Below are 22,292 nucleotides of genomic sequence, written 5' to 3'. Positions count from 1 at the left end.
AATCAAAATTATTATCCACCAGCAGACAGGTGTTCTCATGCTAGAGCTTGATAATACATAATTAAATCTTTAGTGCCGGGCCAGGATTCGATCCCATTCACGCATAATATGTGAAGGTGTTGAGGAATCTGCAGTTTTGAACAAACAACAAATTGTAGCCGAGCTGTATTGCCACGAAGGGATCAAATTCCGCGTTAAGGGCGGTCTGAGTTGCATTCCCAGTTCAGAACCAATTTTATCGACATACAGAAGCTCAAATAAAAGATGGAATAAGTATCCTGTGACCATACATAGCGTTTGTGTCGTCACTTGAAATAAATAACTAGTATAAGAAAGGTTACTGGTGGTAGAGTTTCTACATGCCGCCACTCCAGACTTTATTGTGGTTCAACCTACCGTCTACTTGGTAAAGAAGGAATATCATCTTTAATGTGAATTTTCAGACCACGCAGCCATTATATCTCCTTCACTTGGTGTAGCCAGGAGAGAATGGAATCTGTCTCCCCCTATCTAAAATCATTGACAGAAGTGGGAATCGAACCCAGACCATAGGTATAACAACCTACCATCCGTCCAACAGACCACGAAATCCTCTTCTCTGCGAGTCATTTTTCTATCGTAACGCAGTTGTGCCACACTGGATGAGAATTCTGACACACAGGCTCCCTGTAGTAATTTGCAGCATGTTCAGTAAATTCATTTACTTGGTTGTCCAAATCACCATGAACTAGCTGCCTCGGCTACCCAGTGCATACATTCGACTATTTTGTAATCACAGAAATAAAATCACGTTACTGCCACCTACACACAACTGCCAACATTGTAGGATGCAGAAGTTTAAATAAGAAGTGTTCCTTTTCACTTGAGCTATTCTATTGCGCTATCTGTTACTAGAAAACGTCGTTCAGTCCAAAAGAAAAGCTGTAACTGTTTGTCTCTCAGAAGTCAAGACATGGCCATATGCATAATCTCACAGTGCTGTGGAATCCAAAAGTTCTGAAGGAATAGTTGCCGAGCTCTGGAGCTGTTGTAGTTCCGTGTCAGCTTGTAGCATAGATAAGATGTCGCGAGTTCGAATACATTCAGTGCTACATTTTTTAAAACGCAATTCTGCTCTCTGCTGAAGTTATCAATCTAATGGAACTTTGAACAAATTCCCTTCACTTCTCAACCCAAAGTAGTCGCATGTGGAAAAAGGACTAACTACTGTGACATTTTGTCCTATTCAGGTTTAATAGACAGCAGGCAGCAGATGCATCTCGAAGATGTGCAGGGAGAGCGCATCGTGCCATAATATGTCAGAAAAGTATTTTCTACATTAGCCGTCGTGTGGTAGTGATATTTTATTCTTCTTCAAACTTTGATTGACAGCTTTAACTCAGAACAAATTTTCTACATGCATGTAATCAATAAACTGCATGTGCATTGTCAGACTGTCATAGGTAACATCAGAGAATTCGCTTATATCGTTGATGATTAATTTCTCTCTCATGTTTACTATTGTTTTAACAACACTAAAGGAAACCTTACGAAAATTGTGCACTGTATTATAAGAAATGAAATAAAACTAACGATGATAACCTTACGACGAAAGTATCTGTACACAAGCATGCCTCTATCGACACGAATTAGTAAAATACTACTCACTTAGATTTTGATAGGGTCTGTGTTTAATTGGTATGCTGTGTCATACTCAAGAGGTATGCAAATGTGGCATTTCATAAATATAGTTACGTATTCCTAGAAACCCAAAATTCGCTTGTCAGCAGCGGAAAGAGGCGTTACCTGTTGTGCAGCATTGTAAGTTTTTCAACATTGCACTATGAGCTGAAAGCATTTTCTTGCGATTTCCGTATTGATGTTTGATCTGACTGCTTGTAGCTCTTTCACAGAAGGGATAAAAACGTTTCAGTCAGTGAGACTGGAACTGCGAACCGTAACAGACGCTGTTTCACATGTCAGCACGTTACCACAGAGCTGGCGAGGGGGTATGGGTCTCAGCTTCCTATTACGACGGCAATAGTAACTAGAACTCGTAAACCGCTATTTAAAGGTCGAGATTAGTTGCGATTTCCACCTGCAACGACTTTCTTGGGCTGAAAACCGTAAATTTTCAATCTTTTGTTACCCTTCAAGCTATAATAACTCAGATTATTCAATGGAAATGACAGGTAAAATCAAGTGAACTTTGAGGCTTAATTCCGTGCACACCAGGAAGTAACTCGTCGATCACAGAGTTGCCAAACATACGTTGCCTTGTTGCCAAATCTCAGTTACAGTACCAGCAGGAAGAAGACGAACCGATGTGATCCTACAGCGGTCTGGGAAGTGACCATAGCTGGTGTCTCCAAGTCGCGGCTGCTACGGCCTGGAATACGTAATGCGTCTGATTCGCTTTCTGTAACTAGGTTTAGGGACTGGAGCGTAGTTACTAATAATACTCAGAACTGACTGCAAACTGAGCATCATAAATCAGTAACTCTCATTGTTGTTTATATATTTCTTTCGTAAGTGCACTCAAAACTAAGAAAGTCATTCACAGGCGTTTTCCTGCCTCGCCGATAGTCGAGCAGAACATACAAATAAAAATAAAAAAGAATGTGTGTGTGTGTGTGTGTGTGTGTGTGTGTGTGAGAGAGAGAGAGAGAGAGAGAGAGAGAGAGAGAGAGAGAAATAAAAAGCAATGAGTGAGTGTGTAAAAAATTGTTGTAAAGAAATTGAATCATGGTATTTAAAGAAATCTTTCATTAAAATGACACGTTCCACATCATTACGAAATGTCGTATTCATGATCTATGGAACAAGAGTTAATCTAATGTAATGTAATCTAATCTAATCACATCATATTGATTATTAGCCATGAAGAGTCATGAACTACCGAAAGTTTTGCCAATACCAGTAACCAAATCTAAACTTGAAAATAAAAGACGACAATTTTTGTAATAAACCGTGACTCCTATCAAGACCCTTTCATCCCTGTTATCTAACCACGAAAGATGTCTGATATACCTCCATTCTGAAGTAACAAAGTGTGCATGCATTTAAAGATGAAGTGCATGATGTGAAGTTCTGTGACGGAGATACGAACCCAACACGTAATCCGATTGTTAACTAAGAAAAATCAAATGTTACGTATCGGTTTTTCTTACGAGCCGCTAGGTGTCTGAATCTAAAATAAGGATACAAACTTTTGTGCCTAAGCGACAATCGAACTGCACACCTACCGCGCATCCACGAATATAGCTTAAGTATCAGTTGCTTACTCATGAACAGCAAGATGTGTGCGTGTTTGACCAGAAATAACGACACCTGTTGCGATTGTTGGCAACACATGAACAGACATTGAAATTGCGCGTTAATTTTCACTAGCAGGTGGGTGTGCACTTGATAAAGCTAGAAATGAAATTATGAATATTTTTGTACTGGATCAGGTTTCAGACCCACATACTTACCTTTGGAAGAGAGCTAGAGAAGATTGCAGTCTTGGGAAAAGGAACGAAATGACTGAACTATACTGTTCCGAGAGATTCAGATCCTCGAAAGAGGAGATACGAATTCGAATCACAGTCCAGCACCAAATTTTTAAACGTCTCTAGTTCAATCAAGTACAAGTAAAATAAGAGCCCTGTCCCTTTAAATGGCTATCGGTTCATCAAATAAAATAAAATTTTCTAATGTAAGTAAGTTTACTGGCGACTGTATTTCTGTTTACCATGACTTCCGCTTTGTCATTTCCCAACGAAAACTGGCTCTGCTCAGTTGGTTATGAAGGAACGTGATGTTTAATGCGGATTCTGGATTATAACGTCTTTCTCTTGAGGTTACCAGAGGTAAAATAAATCTGTTTGTGCCTCTTAAAAGTAAATGCCTGAACCCACGCATTGCACCTGTGATAGCTCGTTCCACCAGACCATTGTGGCCACATTACCCAGCCCCAGGAGTGTGCTGTAACGGATGATGTGCTTAGCTTACAAAATTAGTCACGGTGGAAAAAATGCGAGTCTATTAAATGGTCAAGTAGAAGCAAGCTTCTGACGCAGAGATTATGCTATTCTCATGTCAGCAGGATGTAAAGACTCTTCTAGGCATCATAGGCTGGATGTGAAGCCATTTTGATTTTTCACAAATTCAGCAAATTTCTTAGTTCGAGAAAATCCACTGTGAAGTGTGAAGTTGCCGGATAATTCGATTATTACTGTTATTATTACTATCATTTTATTCATACTGCTGCTGTAACACAAGTGCTTGAACATCATTTAGTATCTTTTGGTCACTATAGAAGTAGTTTCCCAAGAACAGGTTCTTTCCCTGTCTACGGAATCCTTTTCATGTTAATATCAAACACCAGCAATTACTCGTAGATTACATTAAAACTAAAGTAATTGACGAAGACGTTACTTGGTAACAAAAACGCACTGCCTTTCTTCATTTACTTTCGCCTAGAAGTGGCTATCGAGTACTGACAAACCAAAAGGCAAGAGATCTTACTGCCTTCCGATATACGTTGCTGTTAGTTCTTCCACATGATTTGGTCGACATGACCTGTTTCAAGTAGTGTATGACAGACAGTGTTTTAGAAAATCTATTGTTTCCCTTTGCAATAAACAGAAGTATTTTCATTCTAAGCTGTCCAAGTACAAAATTTTCGCAATATTAGTGCACATTTAATATTCGCTTCTATAATGTATAAAAGTATTTCACAGTCGCAAAACTCGCATCCGAAACGTTGACCTTACACTTAGTCGCTGACCATAAATTCTAGCTCAGAGTGACACCAGTTTAAATAACCTAATGTAGCGAAGACTGTTTGCCAGTGCTCTTTCTCACCGGAAAATACGCAATTGACTCATTTGGCTCCATAAGTACACTGTAACAGTAATTTCTGTGTGAAATTTGTCAATAAGCTTTCGCCTTCCAACCGGCAAAATACGGAAGAGTACAGCCGGTAAACAAATCACAAATCACGATTTAGTGCCGATAAGACGATTTCTTTAAACATTGTCGAAGCTGAGGGAATTTATTTTCTGCTTAAACCGTCTTAAGCAGCAACGTTCACAGATATCTCAAATAGGAAAAAGCTGAATATCCAGGTACGAAGGTTGTAAAACAAACTTCCCACAGTTTGCGTCAGGTTGATCTTTTCGTCTGATAACACTGCTTAAGTATTTTGTCTAAGAGGTATCACAAGTAGTATCCCTGTAGCTGTGGGAATCATTGGTTGTAAACGAGTTTAACACCAATGGGTACAGTGCTGCTATATTTTCAAAATTATTATCAACTTAAGTCTGAGTTCATCCACAAACTGAGGCGTATTTATAATATTGAAGCTAGACTGTGTATCCTTGTCTTTCTTGAGTGGTCACTGGAAGGCGTTTACACACACGTATACAATACTATGAATACTTCGAACGCTATGGTTAACGTTGCTCTCATAAACTACTTTTTTTTTTTAAATTCTTCTGGGTCTTAAGCGAGCAATATGTGTTGTAGATACAGTCTCAGACCAAAAAATTGACCGCCGAGTCGTTCACGTAAGGTGGACAATACAGTCATGCTCCTCTCAGAATTCTATGTCTGGCAATATGCTCTATCTAGCAACATGTAGACTGCGGCACTTCCCAGAGGAAGTCTTGACTCCAGTCTTAGTACATTACTCTAGACTACGACCGTAGTCTTGAGGTTAAACGAGAGACCAGCTAATCTGATATTGTAGATTCGCTTGAATTACACTCACAGCTTCAGCACCGAGAGGAAAGGGGCGATAAAAATTCTGTCGATATGTGCTTTCGGTCGCCAGACGTCATATTAGCTGGTCTCGCGTTTTATCTCAAGACTACGGTCGTGTTCCATCAGCGGTACGAATAAAATGATAGTAATAATAACAGTAATAATCGAATTATCCGGCAACTTCACACTTCACAGTGGATTTTCTCGAACTAAGAAATTTGCTGAATTTGTGAAAAATCAAAATGGCTTCACATCCAGCCTATGATGCCTAGAAGAGTCTTTACATCCTGCTGACATGAGAATAGCATAATCTCTGCGTCAGAAGCTTGCTTCTACTTGACCATTTAATAGACTCGCATTTTTTCCACCGTGACTAATTTTGTAAGCTAAGCACATCATCCGTTACAGCACACTCCTGGGGCTGGGTAATGTGGCCACAATGGTCTGGTGGAACGAGCTATCACAGGTGCAATGCGTGGGTTCAGGCATTTACTTTTAAGAGGCACAAACAGATTTATTTTACCTCTGGTAACCTCAAGAGAAAGACGTTATAATCCAGAATCCGCATTAAACATCACGTTCCTTCATAACCAACTGAGCAGAGCCAGTTTTCGTTGGGAAATGACAAAGCGGAAGTCATGGTAAACAGAAATACAGTCGCCAGTAAACTTACTTACATTAGAAAATTTTATTTTATTTGATGAACCGATAGCCATTTAAAGGGACAGGGCTCTTATTTTACTTGTACTTGATTGAACTAGAGACGTTTAAAAATTTGGTGCTGGACTGTGATTCGAATTCGTATCTCCTCTTTCGAGGATCTGAATCTCTCGGAACAGTATAGTTCAGTCATTTCGTTCCTTTTCCCAAGACTGCAATCTTCTCTAGCTCTCTTCCAAAGGTAAGTATGTGGGTCTGAAACCTGATCCAGTACAAAAATATTCATAATTTCATTTCTAGCTTTATCAAGTGCACACCCACCTGCTAGTGAAAATTAACGCGCAATTTCAATGTCTGTTCATGTGTTGCCAACAATCGCAACAGGTGTCGTTATTTCTGGTCAAACACGCACACATCTTACTGTTCATGAGTAAGCAACTGATACTTAAGCTATATTCGTGGATGCGCGGTAGGTGTGCAGTTCGATTGTCGCTTAGGCACAAAAGTTTGTATCCTTATTTTAGATTCAGACACCTAGCGGCTCGTAAGAAAAACCGATACGTAACATTTGATTTTTCTTAGTTAACAATCGGATTACGTGTTGGGTTCGTATCTCCGTCACAGAACTTCACATCATGCACTTCATCTTTAAATGCATGCACACTTTGTTACTTCAGAATGGAGGTATATCAGACATCTTTCGTGGTTAGATAACAGGGATGAAAGGGTCTTGATAGGAGTCACGGTTTATTACAAAAATTGTCGTCTTTTATTTTCAAGTTTAGATTTGGTTACTGGTATTGGCAAAACTTTCGGTAGTTCATGACTCTTCATGGCTAATAATCAATATGATGTGATTAGATTAGATTACATTACATTAGATTAACTCTTGTTCCATAGATCATGAATACGACATTTCGTAATGATGTGGAACGTGTCATTTTAATGAAAGATTTCTTTAAATACCATGATTCAATTTCTTTACAACAATTTTTTACACACTCACTCATTGCTTTTTATTTCTCTCTCTCTCTCTCTCTCTCTCTCTCTCACACACACACACACACACACACACACACATTCTTTTTTATTTTTATTTGTATGTTCTGCTCGACTATCGGCGAGGCAGGAAAACGCCTGTGAATGACTTTCTTAGTTTTGAGTGCACTTACGAAAGAAATATATAAACAACAATGAGAGTTACTGATTTATGATGCTCAGTTTGCAGTCAGTTCTGAGTATTATTAGTAACTACGCTCCAGTCCCTAAACCTAGTTACAGAAAGCGAATCAGACGCATTACGTATTCCAGGCCGTAGCAGCCGCGACTTGGAGACACCAGCTATGGTCACTTCCCAGACCGCTGTAGGATCACATCGGTTCGTCTTCTTCCTGCTGGTACTGTAACTGAGATTTGGCAACAAGGCAACGTATGTTTGGCAACTCTGTGATCGACGAGTTACTTCCTGGTGTGCACGGAATTAAGCCTCAAAGTTCACTTGATTTTACCTGTCATTTCCATTGAATAATCTGAGTTATTATAGCTTGAAGGGTAACAAAAGATTGAAAATTTACGGTTTTCAGCCCAAGAAAGTCGTTGCAGGTGGAAATCGCAACTAATCTCGACCTTTAAATAGCGGTTTACGAGTTCTAGTTACTATTGCCGTCGTAATAGGAAGCTGAGACCCATACCCCCTCGCCAGCTCTGTGGTAACGTGCTGACATGTGAAACAGCGTCTGTTACGGTTCGCAGTTCCAGTCTCACTGACTGAAACGTTTTTATCCCTTCTGTGAAAGAGCTACAAGCAGTCAGATCAAACATCAATACGGAAATCGCAAGAAAATGCTTTCAGCTCATAGTGCAATGTTGAAAAACTTACAATGCTGCACAACAGGTAACGCCTCTTTCCGCTGCTGACAAGCGAATTTTGGGTTTCTAGGAATACGTAACTATATTTATGAAATGCCACATTTGCATACCTCTTGAGTATGACACAGCATACCAATTAAACACAGACCCTATCAAAATCTAAGTGAGTAGTATTTTACTAATTCGTGTCGATAGAGGCATGCTTGTGTACAGATACTTTCGTCGTAAGGTTATCATCGTTAGTTTTATTTCATTTCTTATAATACAGTGCACAATTTTCGTAAGGTTTCCTTTAGTGTTGTTAAAACAATAGTAAACATGAGAGAGAAATTAATCATCAACGATATAAGCGAATTCTCTGATGTTACCTATGACAGTCTGACAATGCACATGCAGTTTATTGATTACATGCATGTAGAAAATTTGTTCTGAGTTAAAGCTGTCAATCAAAGTTTGAAGAAGAATAAAATATCACTACCACACGACGGCTAATGTAGAAAATACTTTTCTGACATATTATGGCACGATGCGCTCTCCCTGCACATCTTCGAGATGCATCTGCTGCCTGCTGTCTATTAAACCTGAATAGGACAAAATGTCACAGTAGTTAGTCCTTTTTCCACATGCGACTACTTTGGGTTGAGAAGTGAAGGGAATTTGTTCAAAGTTCCATTAGATTGATAACTTCAGCAGAGAGCAGAATTGCGTTTTAAAAAATGTAGCACTGAATGTATTCGAACTCGCGACATCTTATCTATGCTACAAGCTGACACGGAACTACAACAGCTCCAGAGCTCGGCAACTATTCCTTCAGAACTTTTGGATTCCACAGCACTGTGAGATTATGCATATGGCCATGTCTTGACTTCTGAGAGACAAACAGTTACAGCTTTTCTTTTGGACTGAACGACGTTTTCTAGTAACAGATAGCGCAATAGAATAGCTCAAGTGAAAAGGAACACTTCTTATTTAAACTTCTGCATCCTACAATGTTGGCAGTTGTGTGTAGGTGGCAGTAACGTGATTTTATTTCTGTGATTACAAAATAGTCGAATGTATGCACTGGGTAGCCGAGGCAGCTAGTTCATGGTGATTCGGACAACCAAGTAAATGAATTTACTGAACATGCTGCAAATTACTACAGGGAGCCTGTGTGTCAGAATTCTCATCCAGTGTGGCACAACTGCGTTACGATAGAAAAATGACTCGCAGAGAAGAGGATTTCGTGGTCTGTTGGACGGATGGTAGGTTGTTATACCTATGGTCTGGGTTCGATTCCCACTTCTGTCAATGATTTTAGATAGGGGGAGACAGATTCCATTCTCTCCTGGCTACACCAAGTGAAGGAGATATAATGGCTGCGTGGTCTGAAAATTCACATTAAAGATGATATTCCTTCTTTACCAAGTAGACGGTAGGTTGAACCACAATAAAGTCTGGAGTGGCGACATGTAGAAACTCTACCACCAGTAACCTTTCTTATACTAGTTATTTATTTCAAGTGACGACACAAACGCTATGTATGGTCACAGGACACTTATTCCATCTTTTATTTGAGCTTCTGTATGTCGATAAAATTGGTTCTGAACTGGGAATGCAACTCAGACCGCCCTTAACGCGGAATTTGATCCCTTCGTGGCAATACAGCTCGGCTACAATTTGTTGTTTGTTCAAAACTGCAGATTCCTCAACACCTTCACATATTATGCGTGAATGGGATCGAATCCTGGCCCGGCACTAAAGATTTAATTATGTATTATCAAGCTCTAGCATGAGAACACCTGTCTGCTGGTGGATAATAATTTTGATTTTTAATGTATTTTCATTCGCTGTCACACTAACGATATCTGACGTTTTTAACTCCCAGTGAGACACAGAACTATTTGCGAGATGACTGTAAGTTCAAGATGCTATTCTGAGCAGCTGGTGGAGAAAAATTCGGTAGCTGACGTCTCTTTGTGTGCAGTCAACAACGATATGTGTGGGGCTCTATTCCCAGTGAGCGCTGAACTCTTCGTCATATTATTTCAGTTCAAACATGCTCACATGTCACTGCTGGTGCAACAAACCCATATTTAACGTTAGTTTTCTCTAGAATATAACAGCGATAGGTGCCGGGTTGGAGTCCTGGGAAGGAAAAAATTAATTTTTCGTCTCGTCATTTCAGTTATAACATCTAGTTACTGCCGCGAAATTCCGATATGTCACATTTGACTGTGCTTCGATAGCAATCCGATTAGGTTCCGGGTTCGAATCCGTGTCCAACACACAGCTTTACCTCACGGCATTTCAAGTAAGTTACTTGTGAAGAAGCAATATTTAACATCTCTCGTAGTTCGTTAACAGGGACAATAGATGCTGGGTAGGAATTCGCGTCTGTTAAAAATGTTTGCGTTATGCAATTTAAAGTTGATATTTGCTAACTGATACTGTCTAAAATCGAGGTATATCACTCTCTGTATGCCTAATCAGGAATGACTGTTAGTTTCCGTCAGTCACGAAATCTTTGCTTAGTCTGCATGAGCTGGGTTTGAATCCATATGCAGAACATGACGGTTCGTCGTGTCATTTAATGTTCATACATATTCTCAACTAGCTGCTCGTGAATAACTTAAATTTTTAATGTCATTTTGTGGTAAATAGATCAAATGGCTCTGAGCACCATGGGACTTAACTTCTAAGGTCATCAGTCCCCTAGAACTTAGAACTACTTAAACCTAACTAACCTAAGGACATCACACACATCCATGCCCGAGGCAGGATTCGAACCTGCGACCGTAGCGGTCACGTGGTTCCAGACTGAAGCGCCTAGAACCGCACGGCCACATCGGCCGGCCCCCACCATCTGGTATCAATGCATTACCTTATAATCCATTATATATAATCATTTTCATAGTACACTTGATATTATAGATGAGTAGGACACAAGACAGGACATAGATAATGTCCGTTTGACGTCAACAGTGTGTAACATTTTACTTTTTTGAATAGGACAATGTTCCTCTCCAATAATTTTTAGATTAGTTACAATAAGCTTACGCTGCAAGAGAATTCGCTTGTATTTTTCAATATGTGGTCTGTTGTCGGTTTGAAGGCCTTCCATAACATCGGCAACGTAGTGGAACTCCACCGAGAGCTGTCTGGAGTAGGGTGGGGTTAGCTATGTGAAAGTTGCGAGCTGTCGAAGACGATCTTCATATTCCTAATGCGATTAGGACATCGTATACTGTTGACGACGTTTAGCACCTGTGCGGTCAGTCACCCAATTTCAGAATTCATTTTGAGTAATCCTGCTAAATTACCAAAATACTGTCTTTTTATATTGATGAGTAATATGGATAGTCGTCACGTTCATGTGCCGTCTACAACGCAAATTTAATGTTACTATCCTAGGAACTAACCTGCAATACGTTTTGTATTTCATAATCGGAACTATCTGCATTAACCGTCATCAGAGCAATGTCAGGGAACAGAGTGCAGCAGTGCCTACTTGAGGACCTGCTTGAGTCGTGTTCTAAGGAAAGGGTAGTTGCTGGTTCACATTATATTACACTAGCGAGAAGTACCGACTTTTCCTTTTCTCTGCAAACATCCAGAACTAAATTCAGTAACTAAATGCTAAGAATATATTTTCATTGTGCCAACTCAAAGATCAATAGATATGGATATAGATATAGATTTTTATATTTAAAGCCATTCTCGTTCTGCGTTGGAATAAACATCATTCATTATTTGCTTGTTCTTGTTACGATTGTTATTGTCATTCTCTCACTCGCAAGAGTCTTATGCTGATGCTGTATGAATAAATTATGCCATTGGATACAAAGCGGTTTAGTTTTGAGACCTAACCCACGAGGGGGGAAGGCACAGTGGTCTGCTTCAGGAATTCCAAGCAATAAAACACAAAAAACAACCCAGGAAGGGTTCGAACAGCTACTTTCACGCAGAGACATGCATTTGGAATCTGTTCATCGTTACGGGGTCAAACAAGAGGGTAACATTACTGAAACAATGATCGGGCTACTTAGTATATAATAGAGCATACAGATTTCAAGGAGGAAACGTATGAAGACGCAGACTTCCTCGTTATCAATATGTGCGGCATATCTTTCGTGTTAACGAAAGTAAATTCCCGCTTTACCTCTTCTTACGTGTCAAATGAAATGAATGCCATGAGGAATAGAATATTTGTTGACTGCGTCTCTTCTTGCTTCCATCCTTACCAACATATTTCTTCATTCTCGTGGTAATCATGACAATCTATGTGCATGCTGCAAACGATTGCAAGTGGACAAATTCGACATCGAGGTGCAAAGCGTTTGGTATCTTACATTATATTCAATTCGAATAAGATTCCGGTGTATTTTTACTTCGTTTGTATTTTTAGATGATTATGAACGTTACGGAAATTTATCTCACATGCTTTATGTTGAATGAGAAACATTGAATGATCCGTTTTGCTTTCCCTACGTTGAAATGATATAATGTCGGCGTCAACAGCCTTCTTCCACGCCGGAAGCTGAAACTTGTATCATTCTGGATTAATGATAATTGAATGTCTCATATGTATACATAGCCCACAAGGCGACGTCAGAAACCACCAGGGGAGAACGCCGCATAAAAACCAAACGTGCGCGCGCGTCTCCACTCTGAAGAACCGTATCGGAGAATCACGGCAAGCATTTCGCTGAAGAGCTGCCTCGTCAGAGAGCCGAGAAATGGCAGCGTCGTAGCAAGTATTTGTCAACACTCTGATAGTGCATTTACTTCCGGGTGTAGGTCGGCGTTACCTCGCTAAATTCACTTAACATTCGTTTTCCACATCGAAGACTCGTACGATATAATCCACTGCAAGATGACACAATTGGAAAGTATATTTAATTTCTGGACTCCAAGAACGGCGTTCTTCACATAAGTAACACCTGTTTGTGTGTGCATTCGGGAGGACGATGGTGCAATCCCGCGCCCGGCCATCCTGATTTAGGTTTTCAATGATTTCCCTAAATCGCTTCAGGCAAATGCCGGGATGGTTCCTTAGGAAGGGCACGGCCGATTTCCTTCCCCATCCTTCCCTAATCCGAGCTTGTGATCCGTCTCTAATGACATCGTTGTCGACGGGACGTTAAAACAGTAATCTCCACCTCCTCTGTTTCTGTGTTTAAGGTTGCGTTTTGAGGCTCAGGCAACATCGCAGTGACTATAGTCCGCCTCTGGCCGCCAGTGTGTCGTTAGCTCAGAGGTTCCCTTGTGCGTTGCAGTGCTTGTACTATAAGTTCGAATCACGGTAGAAGCCGCTGACTAAAACATTTTATTTTCCATTTTAATTAATGGAGTTGCAAACTGCTAGTAAACATTTCTTATGCGAAATCTGAAGAATGCCTTTAAACATCAATCTTCGTCCGATTTCGACTTAGTAAATTAAGTTAATATCATGGATTTCTGCTTTGCAAATTCCAAGGTGCTTCACTGTAAAATAGGTCCTGAAAAGACTCAAACCGACTGTCAACGATATAAATTTGAGCTTTGTTCGTCATATAGGTCTAACATGTCAGAAGGTTGTTTATGAAGTGCACATGTTCATTAATATAGTTCACATCTTCTAAATTTTTGCAATAGCGTTTAACTGTAGACGTTTTCTAACACCGGCGTTAGCAATTCCTTTCCGTTCTCTGAAACCTTCAAAACGACAAATTTTTCTGGTTTAAATCTGATGACATTAACTATCACTTCCGATCAACAATAAATACTTCATGAACCCATACATGGAACTCCAAATGTGCAGTGTGCCTGCACTGCTACAGAGCATGCATTGCAAGGTATTCACACAGTTTATCGCATAGACTTACCATAAGGAATGAAACAAGAACTGTAATACATTTTACACCACAGACGCTCACTCTGGCTTGACGAAAACATCCAATCATTGACCAAAAGTTGCACAAATAATTAAGTTTGAAAGGAAAAGAAACGAGGTATGAAGCATTTATAAATTCATCGAATGTAGTGAGGTGGTTTAATTTCGTCCCAGTCTATAAAATTAATTTCGGGCCATACTCAGCTCTTGCCGATTACCCGCCTACTAATCAGGGCGTCTGTCTCCTATGCTTTTGAGCGTGAATGGAAATTGTAGAAATTTTCTGTGGAGCAACATTTAATAATAAAGCGTTTCAAATCATCAAAAGCGATGAGCGGTAGCAGGCGCTTTCGATAAAGAACGGGGGAGTGCAGCGCCGCTGCTGTCGCCACGGCCGCTGCCAGTAGCCAGCAAATGGATCCCGGAGCTTTGCCGCATACGGCGTCCAGAGGAGGACAGTCTGCAGGAAATCTGCCGCAAAATCGTTACTAGATAAAATTTTGATATCGGTGTGCCACAAAGCGAAATAGATTGAATCTGCGCTACCATTACATTCACGTCTTCAGCATTCAGACAGAAGAGGCTATAAAAATATTTTATGCCAGCTGCTCTCGATCCACTGACATCATGAGCAGAAACAACGCACGCTACCGCTAGACCACAGGCGTAATCAGCCTAGAGTCTCTCTATCTTGGGACAAGTTTTCCTCCAGGAAGTGCCGCAGTCTACAGTGTTGCCAGATTGTGCAGATAACCGGACTTAGAGAATTAGCGAGTTGGCCAGTTTCTTTGTCCCATGTCGCGATCGGCGCGGACTTAGCCTCTGAAGCGGCCGGCCGCCGGTCAAGTTTTATGTCGAAGAGTGTACAGCAACTTCCCTGGCTACCACATCTCCAGACTTGACTTCAACCGAGCACATATGGGCTATGACGGGCGAGAAGACACTCGTGTGACTAGTCAACAAGAACTCTTACATACTTACGTGAACAGTCGAGGAGGGGTGGAATAATATATCGAAGGATAGTATTCCCCACTTGTACTATCGGTTGGATGCCAAAGTCAGAGCCTGCATTGCCACCTATGGAGGCTATACCAAGTACTAATATGGGGGTTTCAGCATGGGTCACACCTGGTACCTCAGAACCGCTAATGCTATTGACCTGTAAATGTAATCATAAGTACTATTTCAAAAACAAATCTCGAGTGGACGGAAACCCGCTAAAAGGGTGTACTAACTTTTTTCGGCCGGTTAGCGTGATAGTTAAAGTTTCTGATGGACTTGTTCATTTAAATGTGGAACGTTGTACCGCAAGAGAACAGTCTGTTAATTTCTGTATCAGGTGATGTTTTAACAGCTAATAACAGTTGTAACTTGTCCAGCAATCCTGTGGCAAAGATCTGCATCAAAGTTAAATAAGCCTTTTTTCATTTGTATTTTGAAGTGAACTAATATTTCATGTATTCTGGTGTGATGAGCCTTCTCCCAGAGCAATCAGAGATCCCACAGTTGTGCCAGACGAAAGTAGTTTCGTCTGTCACAACAGGCACATTATCTCAAATATTCAGTTTAGAGTACTGCACACTGAGTTCCATGGGACTTGACACAGGCCGAGAAGGTACACAGAGCTGAAATCTGTAATTGACTTTTGTAAATCGAGAATGAACATCCAAATTTTTTGGAGGAACTGGTGAATCATGATGAAGCGTGGTGTCCCTATTACACACATAGGAAGAAGGTCTAATCTATGCGATGGAAATATCCCAGGTCCAAGAACTTCTGTGCTGCTCCATCTGCAGGTAAGCAGAAGATCTAAGTGTTTTGGGACATGTGTGGCATACTGCGAATCGACTGGCTGTCACTAGAAACAACTGTCAACAGCAGGGTGTCCTGTGATGCCCTTACACGATTATGTGCAGAATTCACCATATGCTACAGGGAAAGTGATCAAAAGGAGCATTTCTCCAGCACGACAATGTGCAGCCACCATGACTGTGAAGTTGACATCACTTGGATACTTTGTGCCACACCCTCTGTATTCACCAGATCTTGCACTGTCTGATAATGCTTTATTCGATACCATGAAAGACGCACTGCAAGGTGATAAGTTTGGGCAAAAATAAAGAATTGCAAGCAGTTGTCCACGAATGGGTGGGTAGTGCCCCAAATAACTGCTCTGTGACGCTGTAATGAATGTTCCAGGGTGGTGGCAGTGGTGTATTGACATTAATATGAACTCTATCGAGAGAAACCATGTACACTGAATCGTGTTCGTTAATAAAAAAGTATAAAAAACTACTACTGTAAATCATTTCCAAACGTTGCTCGTATTGTGCAACATGCTATATCAACTACACTTGTTTTACATTTTTATGGCAGAACATCGCAATCACATCTGTATGCTATCAAGTGAAAAATCCCTGGTAGTTTCTCCAGTAGTGCCCGGACAGGTAGTGTATTCTTCATTAAATCGGAAAGCTTTTTATAATTGTGTGTCGCTATTTTAATAACTCTGCTATATTTAGGACACGACAGGTTCATCTGCGAGGCAGAGTTACACAGCGGTGTAATCTGATGGGGTGTGAGTCGCGTACCTTGAGATGGATGCGCACCCTGGTGGCCCCCAGCGTGGTGAGCAGCTGCGCCAGGCACAAGTCGGCGAACAGCTCGTAGCCCATGTTGTCACACACCAGGTCCACCGTCACGCAACCCGCTCCAGACTGCAGCACTGTCCACACCTGTTGCGGGCGCACACAGCGATAAAAACAAAATGTTCAAATGTGTGTGAATTTCTAAGGGACCAAAATGTTGAGGTCATCGGTCCCTCGACGTACACACTACTTAAACTAACTTATGCTAAGAACAACACACACACTTATGCCCGAGGTATGACTCGAACCTCCGTGACATGGTGCCTCAAACCCTGCGACCACCCGCGCGGCAATAAAAAAAAGCTCCATTATAGATGTGAAATATCGATGTATCGACTTTATGGTAAATATTATGAGTGATATCTATGCTAACTATAGATCGGATGTAAAATATTGGTATTTTCGAGATATTGGATTTGCATATATTACAAAGGGTGATCGTTGCTTGAAAACAAAACAGAACTTACATGTCCAAAAAGGAATATTATTTAAATTTGTTTCAAGAAATATCTGAGACTGCTGGTTTACAAATGTTTATCAAGAAAATCAGCTTTTTAGAAAACATGAATGCCATTGCTTTTAAACTAAAGAAAATTTGTAGAGCAGGTTAATGACGGTAAACCTATACCAGTGCAAATATTAGAGAGAAAACAGACAGAACTCGTCTAAAAGAGAGGTTACGCTTATAGAACATGTCTTATGTCATAAAGGAATAGCTGATTTGGTATTAAGGGAAGCTGTTGGTAATTAAAGGAAGCTGTAGGGAAAAATTTGTAGAGGGAGATGAAGCCTTGAACGCAGTAAGCTGGTTAGAATGTATGTAGACTGCAGTAGTTATGCAGATATTTGCGCATGGTAAACAAGTGTGGAGAGCTGCATCAAACCAGTCTTCTGAAGACCACAACAACAACGTGCTTTAACACAGTACTAAACAAGAAAAAAAGAAACTGACGTGCTAAAAAGTCGAAAGCACCCTAAGGCTGCTATGAAAAAATACAAAAGTGGAAAGTTCTTTTGAGTCAGGATTTACTAAGAACTAAAACTGAAGGACACCTTAACAAGTTGATAACGGAGCTCTGTTTGCTATCTTCTTACATTTGAAGCGTCTTTCATTCTACAATGAATTTTTCACTTTGCAGCGGGGTGTCCGCTAACATGAAACTTCCTAGCAAATTAAAGCTGTGTAAAGAACCAATATCCGAACTCGGAACCAATGCCCGTACAATCTCTCATTCTGTTCGCCACCAGACAAAAAAATTAATTTATTTTGGATTCCTTCAAGCCCCATTGTCTTCAAAATCGACTTATGACGTCACATTGCGATAGTTAGATAACGGCAAATCTTTAAAAGGCATAAGAATCTCGTAAATGGGACAAGAGGGCAGAGGTGTTTGAGGGGTGGAGGGGGGGGGGGGGGAGGCTGGAGGTTAACTCAAATTAGTTTCGTGGCGAATGTTTCTGAACTTCACAGTAAAAGGCTCTCAGTAGACTTACTACTTGTTAGTATCCATTACGTTTTCCGGTTTCTTTAAATTGATACCCAGTTAATACACTACTGGCCATTAAAATTGCTACACCAAGAAGAAATGCAGATGATAAATGGGTATTCATTGGACAAATATATTATACTAGAACTGACATGTGATTACATTTTCACGCAATTTGAGTGCATAGATCCTGAGAAATCAGTTCCCCGCACAAACACCTCTGGCCGTAATAACGGCCTTGATACGCCTGGGCATTGAGTCAAACAGAGCTTGGATGGCGTGTACAGGTACAGCTGCCCATGCAGCTACAACACGACACCACAGTTAATCAAGAGTAATGACTGGCGTATTGTGACGAGCCAGTGGCTCGGTCACCATTGACCAGACGTTTTCAATTGGTGAGAGATCTGGAGAATGTGCTGGCCAGGGCAGCAGTCGAACATTTTCTGTATCCAGAAACGCCCATACAGGATCTGCAACATGCGGTCGAGCATTATCCTGCTAACATGTAGGATTTCTCAGGGATTGAATGAAGGGTAGAGCCACAGGTCGTAACACATCTGAAATGTAACGTCCACTGTTCACAGTGCCGTCAATGCGAACAAGAGGTGACCGAGACGTGTAACCAATGGCACCCCATACCATCACGCCGGGTGATACGCCAGTATGGCGATGACGAATACACGCTTCCAATGTTCGTTCACCGCGATGTCGCCAAACACGGATTCGACCATCATGATGCTGTAAACAGAACCTGGATTCATCCGAAAAAATGACCTTTTGCCATTCGTGCACCCAGGTTCGTCGTTGAGTACACCATCGAAGGCGCTCCTGTCTGTGATGCAGCGTCAAGGGTAACTGCAGCCATGGTCTCCGAGCTGGTAGTCCATGCTGCTGCAAACGTCGTCGAACTGTTCGTGCAGATGGTTGTTGTCTTGCAAATGTCCCCATCTGTTGACTCAGGGATCGAGACGTGGCTGCACAATCCATTACAGCCATGCGGATAAGATGGCTGTCATCTCGACTGCTAGTGGTACGAGGCCGTATTACCCTCCTGAACCCACCGATTCCATATTCTGCTAACAGTCATTGCCGGCCGCGGTGGCCGTGCGGTTCTGGCACTGCAGTCCGGAACAGCGGGACTGCTATGGTCGCAGGTTCGAATCCTGCCTCGGGCATGGGTGTATGTGATGTCCTTAGGTTAGTTAGGTTTAAGTAGTTCTAAGTTCTAGGGGACTTATGACCTAAGATGTTGAGTCCCATAGTGCTCAGAGCCATTTGAACCTAACAGTCATTGGATCTCGACCAATGCGAGCAGCAATGTCGCAATACGATAAACTGCAATCGCGATAGGCTACAATCCGATCTTTACCAAAGGCGGAAACGTGATGGTACGCATTTCTTCTCCTTACACGAGGCATCACAACAACGTTTCACCAGGCAACGCCGGTCAACTGCTGTTTGTGTATGAGAAATCGGTTGGAAACTTTCCTCATGTCAGCACGTTGTAGGTGTCACCACCGGTGCCAACCTTGTGTGAATGCTCTGAAAAGCTAATCATTTGCTTATCACGGCATATTCTTCCTGTCGGTTAAATTTCGCGTGTGTAGCACGTAATCTTCGTCGTGTAGCAATTTTAATGGCCAGTAGTGTATGTCTGCCTGTCTGGTGAGGCAATATGCGTGTTCGATCTGCGAAGTCTTTTTTCTATGGAGTGTGGTGGCAGCTGCCCTAACCTGCCCTTCGGTAGTTACTCGTTTGTTTACCACTGAATCTAAGTCTGCTTTTTGGTTTTCTGCTTTTTGATTTACATACATCTCAGGCTATGTCATATCTTCACTTGATTTTCTCACAGTTTGTTTCCAGCTGGTATTTGTTTGAAAATAACTAGTTACTGATTCGCGTAATCCTTGAGTACCATGCACACCATGTTGATTTCTGCGTCCGTTTACCAACCCCCATACGGACCCTCTACCATCTAATTACGACTAAATTTCTACCCCTTTTATCCACAGTGAACATTTCTGCATATTCTGCATTGACTCCAATAACCCCATTGTTTTCCCTCTAATCACCAATCTTGGTGTGCTGCCATGGCTATTCCGAGACATCCCCTCGCCCTATACCTACATACACTGCATACCCCACCTTAACACAACTTTAACTGACCCCCTCATCCAGACAATGAAATTCGCTCCGACATATAACCATCGTGTAACTACAACTCTTCCTCACCCCACTACCCATCTCCATAGCCAAAATCGATAATGCACGTCTGTTCATTGGCGCTCGACTCAGAGGTAAGCCAGTTCGAATCCTGGTGGTGGACAGAATTTTCACTGCTAGTATTTGGTCAGCAAATGAAGGAGAGATGGTGGTGTAATGTTCTTGATCATCAGTCTTTGCGCCAGTGTCTGCAGTGTCGCGTGAAATGAGGGCATGTGATACTGTTGATGGTGATCCACCCACTGTATGAGGGTGCTACACTGTGCTATTCGAGAGGCATAGACTATATACTGTCATCAGGTTTCATTTCATCCTTCTGCTTCTCTCATTATCGTACAGCGCAAACATGATACTACACTATACACACATTCACTACACTCATCTATGCTCCACATATACACATACAAAACAATTCTTACATACCCCCAAAGAAAGGGGCCATTGTGTGCATAGGAAGAATTTCCTTTCTCCTAGCTGGCTGAACCCACTCCGTGGGATATCCAGCTAACAATGTTGTACTACGTTTACATCTTTACCTATCTCACTCCCCTGTTCATCTTTCCGCTTTCCCTCCCCTCTTGATACCATGATTCTACATATGCACCAAGACTCCACCTCAGTTTGTCTTCTCACTATTCATTCCAGCATCTGCCTTTATCTCCATATATATACTCAATGGACCTCTATCTTTATACCCACTCTCTTCAACCCTACAGATCGACTTTTCACCTCATCAAAACATTTTCTTTTGTACAGTGCAGACGCTTCAGTGAACCTTCAGTAAACATGCCGTGTTCCTTTTTAAGAGATTGTCGCTGTTCCTGCAAAGCGTTTTGAATACATATTTAAATTTTTATCTTTACCATTTAGTCTTTTGACTTTAATTTAAACAACAAAGAAAATTAACAGTTTAATTTTATGTAAAACCCAACAAAATTAACCTTTTTATAGATTTTAAAAAATCTGTAAGTTTTTTCGGTCTTTAATTACAATTATTCCGTCTTTATTTATATTTTTAAAGGTTTTGACTGACGAGTAGCGTTTTGGAACATGTTTTTTGCTTGTGTATTATGACACTTCTGGAGACCAAAAATCTCCTTTGTAGGAACCAACATGGTATCTGAAAACAACGATCGTGTGAAATCCAGCTCTTTCTGTTTGTCTGCACGACTCAGAAAGCAGTACATGCATGGGCCTGGGGTAGATGCCATGTTCCTTGACTTCTGCAAGACAAACGATACAGCTCAGTCCTTTCGCCTAATGAAGAAAATACGAGCGTATGCAACGTGAGACCAATTGTGTGACAGGATTGAAGGGTTTTTAGCAAACAGAGCACAGCATGTCACTCTCAACTGAGAGAATCTCCACTCGAAAATCTAGCTTGAGCAGTGAGTGAGGATTGCTATAGCACTATTAGTTTTTCATAATATACACAAATGACCTAGCAGACAATGTTAGAAGTTCCATAAGGTTTTTTTTGGGGGATGATGCTGTTGTTTATAGAGAATTCACAGCGCTAGAAAATTGTAGCGAAATGCAGGAAGACATGCAGAAGATCGATGATTGGTGCTCGGGAGCAGCAGTTGACCCTCAGTATAAACAAATGTAGGGTAAGTAATGGAACAACCTGTGTACCACCCCACTTTCCATTGTTGCCATATGTATCCAAGATGGCAGAGATGACGTCATCAAAAATGGCGGCATGTAGACTTGGCAACAGCACATGACGTCAGCCAAGATGGCGGCTATGACGTCTGCCGATGACGCACGTACCGTTCTCCAATATGGCGGCTTTTGGCGGGAAAGTCCCACATCCCCCTC

The 22,292-nt window shown here is 41.2% G+C and overlaps 1 protein-coding gene across 1 annotated transcript in view; it reads right to left on the bottom strand.

Moving 5' to 3' along the window:
- The window catches only part of LOC126157624 (damage-control phosphatase ARMT1-like), a 140,558-nt gene that overhangs the window by 57,429 nt on the left and 60,837 nt on the right, over nucleotides 1–22,292 (bottom strand). Inside the window, exon 4 of the mRNA XM_049916388.1 lies at nucleotides 16,702–16,845. Coding sequence (XP_049772345.1) covers nucleotides 16,702–16,845 — 144 coding nt within the window. The remainder of the gene's footprint in view (nucleotides 1–16,701; nucleotides 16,846–22,292) is intronic.

The sequence above is a fragment of the Schistocerca cancellata genome, chromosome 2 (genome assembly GCF_023864275.1).
Source record: "Schistocerca cancellata isolate TAMUIC-IGC-003103 chromosome 2, iqSchCanc2.1, whole genome shotgun sequence".
NCBI classification, from domain to species: Eukaryota; Metazoa; Arthropoda; class Insecta; order Orthoptera; family Acrididae; genus Schistocerca; species Schistocerca cancellata.
This window is presented reverse-complemented; position numbering and strand designations above follow the sequence as displayed.